General features: G+C 35.6%; 1 protein-coding gene across 4 annotated transcripts in view; it reads left to right on the forward strand.

Annotated features, from left to right (window-relative positions):
- LOC108742111 (neuropeptide CCHamide-1 receptor) overlaps nt 1–12,063 on the forward strand; it is a 67,923-nt gene that overhangs the window by 25,501 nt on the left and 30,359 nt on the right. For 3 of the 4 annotated variants that reach the window (XM_025980656.1, XM_025980654.1, XM_025980655.1), the window contains exon 2: nt 5,201–5,570. In XM_025980656.1, the coding sequence (XP_025836441.1) occupies nt 5,389–5,570 (182 nt within the window). In that variant the 5' untranslated portion in view covers nt 5,201–5,388. Of the gene's footprint in view, nt 1–3,577; nt 3,666–5,200; nt 5,571–12,063 lie in introns of those variants that run through there. The other variant, XM_025980657.1, reaches the window with a different exon arrangement.

The following is a 12,063-nucleotide window of genomic DNA, read 5'->3' on the forward strand; positions in this document are numbered from 1 at the left end:
CCATTTCAATTTGTTAGAATTGTGACCTTGAAGAAATCTGCGCGAAGATAGAAAGAATACACACTAAGCGTGAGCAAGACAGAAATAGTTGGAACAAGCTTGAACGAGCAGAGCTCTCGATGGGCGGTAGAACTGTACAGTACTAGACGAAAATGTTTAGCAATTTCTTAATACAAAAATGTACATAAATTAACAATAGAAAACAAAGCAAAAGTTTTATAGGGGTGTAGAACGTTAAGTTAACGAGGCAGTTTAAATAATTTCGCAAATGGTACTGTACACTTTTGTCTAGTTCTCGCTCGATGATTGGTGAAGAACTGAGCTCCGCAGACAAATATGATTGAATTTGGAATCATGCTATGGCGCATCCTAATAAAGGGAAGGAGCATGTCTCTAACTTCTTGAAACGAACAGTATCTCACATTTGGCGACTCTCATATTCGGCATCCTTACCCTAATATCTATGACTATTCTGGAATTAGCTCACAATTAAACCATCTAATAGAGAAATTAATCTAGCTAAATGTCCTACTTTCGATATCCAGGATGTGATTGTTCAGCGGGAATTTTTATTTAAAAATGGCAAAATTAGACGTGTTGAGCGTGTGCAGATGTCAATATTCAATTAGTGACAGTAATTGTGGCTAAACGCCCGTTGACGGAAAGGTTACATTAAATTAGGTTATGGTATGTACAGTTCGAAATTTTCACCATTTTTTGTCAAAAGCTGGGCACTCTGTAGTTCGTTTCTAATAGGATGCAGGGCGCTGAAGATATAGAAATGTCAGTTTCCCGGTTTTACCTTCAAAACATGATTGTAGCCAGTTGTAAATCTTGAAAAATTTATAAAAACTTTCTTAGCTAAAACGGCTTAAGGTTCTATACGCAAGTAAAAGTAGGTGAGTTTTCTTAAGTTAGAGCCAGAAGCCGTACGTTTCAAAAGTATTTATCAGTGTGACAAAATCAGATCCCAAAACTTTGATAAATTTTTTGTTGTAGTTGTCACTGTCTATCTTTTTTTACGTGTGCTTCAAACTTTCAGCCGCTGATGCTGGAAACTATTAGGATAAGAAAAGAAGTCGAGATAAATCTATTCTTAAGTATTTTCAATATATAGTGCATTTTACACTGCAGGTTTTTATACGAGGGTGGATTGATAAGTTTCCGGCCTAACCAAGAGATGACGCCACTAGGCCTACCTTGAGGTGACATTCTATAGTACCATCCTTGGATAGCTTGTAGCTATAGTTTCAGCCCGATCTCCTTGCTAGTGTAGGTTTGACAGCACGCTGAACAAGACGCCTCTGTGGTTTTCGTAAAAATGGAAAAGCAGGAAAATCGTGCTGTCATCAAATACTTTTATTTGAAGGGGTTAACGCCGAAGGAAATTAAAAAAGAGATGGACTCAACACTGGGGACATCCTCCCCGTCATATTCAACCGTTAAGCAGTGGGTTTCCGAGTTTAAAAAGGGTCGTGTGAGCACCTCTGATGGGCCTCGCTCAGGACGCCCCGTTGAGGTCACAACTCCAGATATGATCGAAAAAATTCATCAAATAGTGCTGGGAGACCGCAGATTGAAAGTGCGTGAGATAGCTGAGACCTGTAAGATGTCATATGAACGTGTGCAACATATTTTGCACCAACATTTGCATATGGAAAAGCTCTGTGCAAGATGGGTGCCGCGTTTGCTAACAGTCGACCAAAAATTGATTCGAAAAAACATTTCTACCGCAAATTTGTCATTGTATAAGCGTAATCCAAGCGAATTTTTGCGTCGATTCGTAACCGTTGACGAAACGTGGGTCCACCACTACACTCCTGAAACCAAAGAACAGTCTAAACAGTGGATTGGACCAGGGGAACCAACTCCAAAGAAGGCAAAAACAATTTTTTCGGCGAACAAGGTTATGGCTACTGTTTTTTGGGATGCAAGAGGTATTATATACATTGATTACCTTGCAAAGGGTAATACTATCACTGGTCAATACTACGCAGACTTATTGCAACGTTTGAGCCACGAGGTGAAAATTAAACGACCTCATCTGGCGAAGAAAAAAATCTTGTTTCATCACGATAACGCACCAGCGCACACGTCAATCGTTGCGACGGCTAAAATCAACGATCTAAAGTTTGAATTGATGCCGCACCCTCCTTACTCTCCAGACCTAGCCCCGAGTGACTATTTTCTGTTCCCTAATCTCAAAAAATGGCTTGGCGGTAAGAGATTTGCGGACAATGAAGAAGTAATCGAAGCTGTAAATGGTTATTTTGAGGAGCTTGACGAATCAGTCTATAGAGATGGCATTAATAGACTGGAACACCGCTATGAGAAATGTATCAGCCTTGGAGGAGATTATGTTGAGAAATAAAAAAAAAAAATTTTTAAAAACCTTGTTTTTCTTGGTCAGGCCGGAAACTTATCAATCCACCCTCGTATAACGATTTAGATTAATGATCTTTGACTCCCCAGAAGCAACTTATCAGAAACTTAGGCTCTGTGACGATGTTATTAGAAGAAATCTAAGTTTAGTCCAGTTTTATTATAAAAGTAATCAGAATAATTGAAATAAAAACACGTATAATTGAAAAATGTATAAAAAGAGTGTCTGTGGATAATATGTTCCGGCCATTATATTGATTTGATTACAGGTCTAAAATTAGCAATCTGTTTAAAAATTATCCCTAGTGTAATTCTTAGCGACACGAACGCTTTGTTGTCTGATTACGATCATTAAAAGGCTTATTTATTGTTTCAATTTACGCTAGGGAGAGACTGTTTCGATGTGTTGGTAATTTAGTAGCTCGTTAATTTTCGTAATGTGGGATGTAAAAGTTGCCGTCTGCCTGCGGGAAAATTTAAAAAACCGCAATGGCATTTTTATTCCACCGTTTATTTCATTCGTTCGTTGTTGCTTTCTATAAAACATCAACCTTAAAAATGGCGTATTAAATTGAAAAACGCCGCTGTTACCATTCTTATCTCAGTTTTAAGAAACGTAAAAAAACCACAAGTTCTTCTCACATAACAAAACTTTGTTATAGAAGAATTCTAACTAAGTGAAAAGTAACTTTTTAAAGGAAGGAAAAGCGTTCTAAATCTTATTGGAATCTAAGTGTTCAATTTTCGGAAACGTTGGAATACTCATTTATTGTTATTCTTGCCGTGACTCTCAGATAGAAGAAGTTAAAAGACAATAACTATCGACCGAAATGCTTTCATGGACGTTCGTTTGTCACCGAAGTCCATTATGTACTGGAATTCGGAAAAGCATCTCGTCCTTGCTAATGAAAAAAACTTATCCAATTTATCACCGGAAATGTCAGGTTTTCCACAAAATGGAGAGTTAGAATTATTGATAAAACATCGAGTTCTATTCAATTAAAAGGTCTCTTCATAACCTGTAAACAAGCAATGAAGCATCAGAACGGCGAGATTGTTCAGATTTTTTCTGGATTATCTTAGAAAATGACGGAGCCAGCTCTTTTCGGACGTTCAGACCATGTATCAGAAGTGACTATTTACGTACTAATAAATTTCTCTCTCTCAAACCTCTGATAGAGATAATGGAGGTGCAGCCATAGTCGGAGTAACTATCTCCTCGGATAACACAATGTCCTGTAGCTATTGTACAATTACGAAATGGAAGACGAAGGGTCCCTTATGTAAGCCCCATTTAATGATAATGTAAACATTAAATCAGAATTTTTAATTTTAATGTAGGTATTAGAGGTAACTACAGTAAAAGTTCCTTATTCACGGTTTCCTTATTCGCGTTTTCATTATTCGCGGGTGAAAAATTGCAACCCAGTTCCTGTATTCGCGGCTAAAAATTTCATTATTCGCAGATGCAATAGGTAAACAGGGGATTGACCGCAATAGACCACTCGTGCCTAGTGGGAATTTTTCCGAAAACATGGGTTTCTATTCTAAACATTGTGATTTAACCTTACGAGATAAATATGCGTTTTTTTGTATGGTAACAGACAAAGGTTCACACTAACTCGGTACGTTTTTGGTCTTCAATAATACGGTCATTAAAAGCTTTTACAAGTGCTTAAAGTTGATGCTTCTTGTAGGACACGTATTTTCAATAGAAATTAAAAAATTAAAAAATGGCCTTCTACAGACTTTAGAACAAAGCTTTATCTATCTTACTACAAAATTTCAAACCTCTGTTCCAAATATTAGACTCATGATATCTAGAACCGATAATCTGAATCCCCTTAAAGTATCGGCATCTTTTGAGTATGTACCGTTGGTAAGTGCTGAAGCGGCTTTTATAAAAAATCTAACCGAGTAGAAAAGGATTCGGTATTATTTTTCAAGGTATCAGCATCTTTTGAGTACTGTTGGTTCTTGCCGAGGCGACTTTTATAAAAGATGTAACCGAGTGGACCAATTTCAAAATTCAAAACAAGAAAAAAATCACTAAATTTTTTAAACTCTTACGTAAAGCTGATTATAACGATTAATTTTAATTCCGAATTTATCAATACATTGATTTTGTTTTGATACATATTGGTTGTATTTTGGAATCTTCGAACGTATGCCCCGCAAAGAGCTATTACTGTACTAAAAACTTGCAAAACTCAAGTGTTTTCTTTCATCTCTATATTCAGTATTCATTTTAGCAGGTACATTCTAACTTTAACAGTTTGACATTTAAAGTATTATACTTGATTAAAATAGATATTCTGTGCACCACCGAAAACGGTACCAATCCATCTACATTTGGTCCGGTTCAACTAGTGATTGATAAAAATAAGATTAGTATGATAATTGAACAGAACAGAGGACTCTGTGGAAGTCAATAAAAAATTGACGAGATAGGTTGGTAGGACATCTTAGGCATGAAGGTCTAGTCAGAGGCATATTAGAGGCAGAAACAGGAGTTAAAAGGAGTAGACGTAGATCTAGATTAGATTACTGTTAGCAAATAGTTAAGTATGTGGGATGTTCTAGTTTTAAGGAAATGCAAGGTTAGCTCAGGATAGGAAGAATTGGAGGTGATGATTATGATGATAATTGAAAATCCTACATTATACCTCTATAGAAAGTTCACTTTGCAGGAAGTTATTCATGAAATGATACACCTCCGTACAGTTAAAATACTTTTTCTTGCAGAAATTTATTGTTATCTTTATTCAAACGAATGCATTTTTAGATATTTTTATCAATAATGCATCTTCTCTTTCAGACAACTGTATACACCATGGAATCATGCTAAACATCCATCCTCATTATCGCTACCTCCCCCAATGGACACGAAATTCAATTTAAAAAAGTTCGATAGCGTATTACACTACGCATTATTGACGTACAAACATGTCTAGCAGAAGGGCCTTGTGTGAATAATTTTTCGTGGCTTTGGAGTCTGGTTTAGCCATGAATAATTCAAGTACGAGTATTAACACGTCAATTGAGGAATACATTCCTTACCGGGAACGTCCAGAGACATATTTTGTGCCAGTGCTGTTTTTTCTAATATTCGTTATCGGTGTTCTTGGAAATGGTACCCTTGTTGTGATATTCATGAGGCATAGGAACATGAGAAATATCCCGAACACGTAAGTTGTTATTCTATCTATTTTACGCATATTTGCAAGACGTGTGCTTTATACTTGTTAGTTCTTCAGTCCCTTCTTGCCAGTATTTAGATATAAAGTGTCTGTATTTATTAAGAAGCGAACTGCATGATTTAATTAAGTAATATAAGGCGCGATCCGTAGAAGCGTCACTATGTTATGCTCCTTTGTACGTTGCGCAGTACGGTAGTGCGCGTCTGAATTGCGCGTAGACTTTTCAAAGATATTGGGATCCGTCAAATGGGAGGAGCCTAAAAACATGGTGCCGATTAGGGAAAATTTATCGTAGTTCCTATAGTGTTCCAAGTTTTTAAATTACGATAAAATGATAAGTATTGACACAATATGTGATTGGGCTGACACAAAGCCTCGGAAAGGAAATTTCGTTGAAGGTGAGCGTGTTTTTAATGTCAATCACATTAGAAAATTCGGAAATAACAAATCCGGAAGCTAGCCTTCAAATTCCGTCAAGTTTACTGCCTACTTTTTACAAACTTCGGATTTAAAAAGTGATTCACGTTATATAATTGGTGAGGTGATTCTGGGTGATTTAAGCAATATCATATCAATGACTTGCACGTGCAAAGCCGATTTAAGAGAACGTTGCAAACACATTATTGCAACTTTGTTGTATTGCAGCAGGTAGGTTCTTAACCTCAAAATACTTATATCGTATCATTAGAATTGTGTTAAATCAATTACACAGGAATAAATAATTTCTCACTTTATAATTTTAGTATGATTCTAGTTTTAAATATTAAGGTTATGGCTGATGATAAATACTTGTCGAAATATAATCATGTACATTAAAATGACGTGAACAAATTTTTATTCCGGAATTCACTTCTTTGATACCTACTGCTTTCATCCAAGCTTCTATTAGATTACTTTTTTCTTTGATTTAACTTTAGAAGAAAAGTTCATCGACTCCATCATCAAAAAAATTTTTACTTTTTTAACGTGTTTTATTATTTTAATAAACAATTTTACAATTTGCGTGCACAGTTCCTATGTAAATTTTTCCCTCATTCGAGTTATAAATTTTGCCACCAGATGGTGTATGCCCATTTGACGGATCCCAATAAGAATCTTTTTGTTTTGACCATGCGGAATTGATAGTCAGCTGTGACGGAGAGGGATTCCTTTTTTTTTCATTTCATGACTCACCGCAGCTTACAGGGCAGCATAGGACTGTGTTACATAACTCTGTGGTATTTTTTTTTTCCTATTTTTACATTACATAGAACTTAAGCTTCGCTAATTGTTTAACTAACAATAAAGTTCCGTTAGTAAAGGATTGTTGATACCTGCCTTTATGTTCCGTTAAAAACAGGAAGAGAACAGGTGCAATTCCAAGGTACTTGAAATCTAAAGGAGCACTAAAACCGGATAAAAGATGTTAACTTACTTATCTCTGCCTTGAGGTAAGAACAATTCCCTATTGGTAACAAGGAGCTGATAAATAGACATTTTTATGACTTTAGGGTCTTAACATGCCAGAAAAGAGGGTAGTAAATGATACGTTGTTGATTTATTAGTAAAAAACACACGCATTTTGCAAAGGCACGTGGTAGATAAGGTTTATAAATGAAAATGTAATAAATAACTCAAGTACGCGGTTAGAGGGTTAGAATCGTTAGAATGTATTTTATTTTTCTTACGCAGTAAAAGAAACAAGATTTTATTAACTTCCTACTCACGAGGAAGTTACCGCAATGGGGCAAAATATTACGCGAAGTAAAAGTGGTATCGACTTGGTTGAGGTATGCCAATCAGAGCATATTAACATCAAAATGATGTGAAAGAAGTTTCATAACATTCGGTCAAGCCGCTTTTTTTGTTTAAGACTACAATAAAAGGTTGGTTTGACGATTTATTTATTTATTTATTTATGTATTTATTAATTATTTAGTTCTTAAAATTTTGTGCTTATTGAAAATGTTTCCTTCAATAATCGTTCTATGTTTTTGAGCACATCACATTTTATGGGTTTTGGCGACAAACTGGTTAATCTTTCATTAAGAGTTGTACTTCTTAATTCATTTTTCATTCTTTTCAATTTGGAAAACAAACGTTTTCCACTGCAGTTAGTTACCGTCATGTTCAAAAAGATTCTCAATGCACTTTTAATTTTGTTTTATAATTATTGGTTAATTTCGTCAATATTCATATATTTTTTGGTAATAAATATCAGGTTTCGGTTGGTGGATGGATTTGGCAGGAACTAGGGAGGCCACCGTCGATCGCTACATATTACACCCTTTTGTAAATATTTCTACTCGAATTCTTTTGTATCTGTCTTTCTATTATTATTATTCTCTGTGAAAATATTTGGAACAGTGTCTTTATCAAGCATCGGTAGAGATTATATAATTAAGAAAAATTTACCTCCTTTCTTAATAATATATCATTGGGGAAGATAATACAAAGGATATATTGAATATGAGCATTTAAATTTTCTCGGATATTTTTGAAGAAACAAGGTTTTGTACAGATATATATTACAATCTTCTTTTATCTCTTATAAGCTAGACAGTGAAAACTTTAATAATTTGATTTCTTTTGGTATCAAAGCGTTACATAACAGAAAGGAAAACCTTTTTCTATTTCTGGTAGATTGTTTTCTGATTGATACTCATTTTCTTTTTATTTCCCTCTTGATATTAAATATTATTACTAATTTTTAAATCATCTTGCAATTTTGCGCATAATTCATCGAAACTCCTAATGGACATTCGAAAATAATTAAAAAATTTGGAGCTATCCTCTCGTAGCTCATGAAATAATGTTACAAGTTCACCCATCAATTGTCTGTTTTCAAGTAGTGGATGAATCCAAAATCTTCTTGTTTTTTGTGTTTTTCTGCGATTATGCCATATCATTAGTAACAACATGCATTTTTTTCTTTCGTCCATTTTGGTCATGTATCAAAACAAAACTAAACCGTGAAAAACCGTGTGCAGTGTGAACGCAAAGCAAAATGAAATTACGACACGGCACGGCACGGTTGCCGTTAGAAAACCGTCTGTGTGAAAGCAGGGTAAGGCCCTGTTCATATTTGCCACCATGTGACGTTTGTCCTTTTTCAACCGCGCCGTTACGGTCACCATTCCCGCCGCCGCAGTAACAACAGGGCCTAATCCTGAAAAGCAGCAGTACTCTGTACAACGGTTGTGGAAGCTCAGTTTAACAAGTTTCAAATGTGAAAAATAGTGTCTATAAAACTGTAAACAGTTAAATATAATTGTATATTATAAAACGAATACCGCCCTAAAACGTTTGTCTGTCTGTATGTTTGCTAACACTCTACGACTACTTACGAAATGAATCTTCCCGAAAAAACCAATTTAGGAGGGATTGAATGAACTGATGCGTTGGAATCAGTAAAGCCGCAGCTAAAACGTCAATCTTTAGAAAGCGAGAAGATGTCTCACGGATATTATTTTGACTACTTACCAGGTTTTTCATTAAAAAATCAAAATCTGGGCAGTTGTAAAGTTTTCTTGAACCTGATTCTAACGGCGCTCATCTGATGGTGTTTTCTTTCAATTCTTTTCAAGTGTTTCGTTTTGTCTCAATCATTAATTAACATTAAACCTTCTTTATGTTTTTGGGCAGATGACATCGTTACCTTCTACAAACAACACCCACCACTTCTTACAATCCCATATACGCAGCTCTCTTAAAACTTTTCTTATACCGATAAATCTTTCTTCTTCGAAAGCAAATGGAAAGTTTTTTGTTAAATCACAAAAACTTCTTTCGTACGAACAGAATTCTATTTTTAAATCCTTCTTCATGTATTTGTTCTACTGTCAGGTCATCCACTCAGAAAATTCCAGGATCATTGTCTATTTATTATTAGTACAGAAATTTATTTCTAACTAAAATAAATGTATACTTAAATAAATATAATGAATTTGTTTTGAACCAAGAGTTTGCAGTTTACTTATTTGGAATTAGCCATTTTGGTCACGGCACCTGCTGGTTAAAATTATAACTATGTTAAGGTTGCACTGCATGCTGTCAAAACGAATAATAATAATTACTATCGAATAGATGTTGTCAGTTTGCTTGATCATACTATTTCTACAATCAGAGTTACCTATGATGTTGGGGGATGCAGTAGTACCTAAATTCAATAGAAACAGGATCTAATGTTTCATAACTTCCGGTAGCAGTGTTATGCAAATCGAAAATATATTTGAAATTTTTGAAAAATTAGATAGATAGGTAGAATGGAAGCATGTTTTTAAATGTCTATTAAGTGAATAAAGTTAGCAGGAACAAATATTCCACAACTAAAATAATAGATTTAAATATGAAGCAATCTGTGAGAAAACGCCTAGTTGTGACGCGATCATTTTGCGGTTGCACCTTATGTGTTTGCAGGGTAGTTAAACCGTCATTTCGGCTCTTCATCTCATCATCATCAACGTCATTATCACCATCGGACTCGTCAAGCGGCACACTATCTAGAAAGTAAAGGCTGTGGAACGTTGATGGCACTGGCAAATTGTGGTCGGCATAGTCTGTATGAATCAATCCAAAAACGGTGACTCAGGTTGACACTGAATTCACTTAAAATACACAAATTACGATGTTAGATACAAGTTACGATCAGTTTTAAAAGTAAAATTATAACCATAGACATAGACTGGACTGCTCACTCTCTATCTAGCTGTAAGGTAAATACAGACAAAAACGTGTGCGAAAGACAAAGCAATCGTGCGGTTCGTAGTTGTCTTTTTCCAGAATTTTGATTGGTCTGCGTCACAGTCTTGCAGGAGTGGAATGAATGAGGCAAAGAAAGAGGGAAAGGGATAGGTTGTTTTGTATTCTTTTAGAGAGTGGTCAATTTCATGAGGGTATTGCTCAGTCCATTCTCTATGTCTATGGTTATAACTAACTTACCGTGCCGTGTAGCTTACAATCCGGTAGCTTACTCACCCGTTATAATAAGAAAAAAAACCTTTTGGGTGTTTTATCCTCATCAGCTACTAATGCTGGTGGGCGGCAGTCCTTCCGAACTACGCCGGAAGGTAGGGCTCAAGACCCTCTCTTCAGCCTCCTTTCAGGAATCGTGGGAATGGGTGGGTGGTGGTTCGAGTAAGAAAGATGAGATGGACGAAATGAAGACAGAAGAGGATCAAAAATAATTTGTGGAATATTACTGTCCCAGTCTTTGCCTAAGTGATCCAAGGAAACCACAGAAAAACTTGGAGCAAGGCGGACGGACCCGGAATCGAACCGGCGTCCTCTCGAATGCTAAGCCTAAGCTAAGTCCTAAACCTCTAGGCCATGGCGCTCGGTATAATATGACAAAATACCTAGCATAGGGAAAAGAAGCCCTAATTCGTACCGCTTTTGGTATTTTATCTACTTAATATTTATTTGAATTCAAGTAATATGTACAAGTATTTGTGATTCTTTAAAATCTTCATACACATTTTGTGGCCCAAACTGTAGAACATGGATGCTGCTGCAGAATTGTATGTGTAATTATTAAATGCATTCGATATGATTTAGGAAACCTGTTTTTGGCCAATAGATGGTAGCAGACGTTCTAAAAAAAGAAAACATTTAGGAGCCCATTCGGATTAGGCCAGTTTCCCGTATGTCGTTAATAAATAATTGATCTACTGTTTTTTTTTTCTTTTACTAAAATAATTGCGTTACCACAACACTGACATATGTACCGGCATATAAACTGATGTACAGCTAGATAATTTACTTTTCAATGTGATAGATGCCTTCGATATAAATGAATAACATAATAAATCATCTTTAGACGTGACTATATGGAAAAAAAAGTTGATGGAAGCTCCTAACGGCTCAAGAAAATGTTGAAAGTAATTTAATCTATGTTCATGTGCTTTTATATATTTATTGCTGACTTTTAGGTAGATTGACTGTCTTATGAAATTATTAAGAGCTTGAGAATAATTTAGTAAATGCTATATTTTTTATAGTTACCTATAATTCTTTTGGCGCATTGGAAGTGAAATACAGGGTGCTTCAAAAAAATGTATACACATTTTGAACTTCCATAGAAAATTTATTTACCGTTCTACAAAGTTAAATTTCAGGAAAATAGAAAGCTGAAAGTCCAATGTAAATGAAACATAAATAACAAATGTTAATACTGTTCAAATTGGTGACCTACAGCATCAATACAATTCTGAGTACGAGTCACCACAGATTCTGTACATCGTATCAAAACGTCCAATGAGATTTCTCTACACACTGCTTGAATCTCATTCCAAAGAATGTCTAGGTTACGTGGTTTACGTTTGTACACCTCATCTTTTACTGTGCCCCACAAGAAGAAATCCAGTGGTGTAAGGTCTGGAGAGCGTGCTGGAAACTCGATTGGCCCCCTGCGTCCTATCCACTGGCCCGACAAATTTTGATCCAGGTAAGCTCGTACGTCCCTGTGATAGTGCGGCGGAGCACCATCTTGTTGAAAATAAAA

This window comes from Agrilus planipennis, unplaced genomic scaffold (assembly GCF_000699045.2).
Source record: "Agrilus planipennis isolate EAB-ADULT unplaced genomic scaffold, Apla_2.0 scaffold3, whole genome shotgun sequence".
NCBI classification, from domain to species: Eukaryota; Metazoa; Arthropoda; class Insecta; order Coleoptera; family Buprestidae; genus Agrilus; species Agrilus planipennis.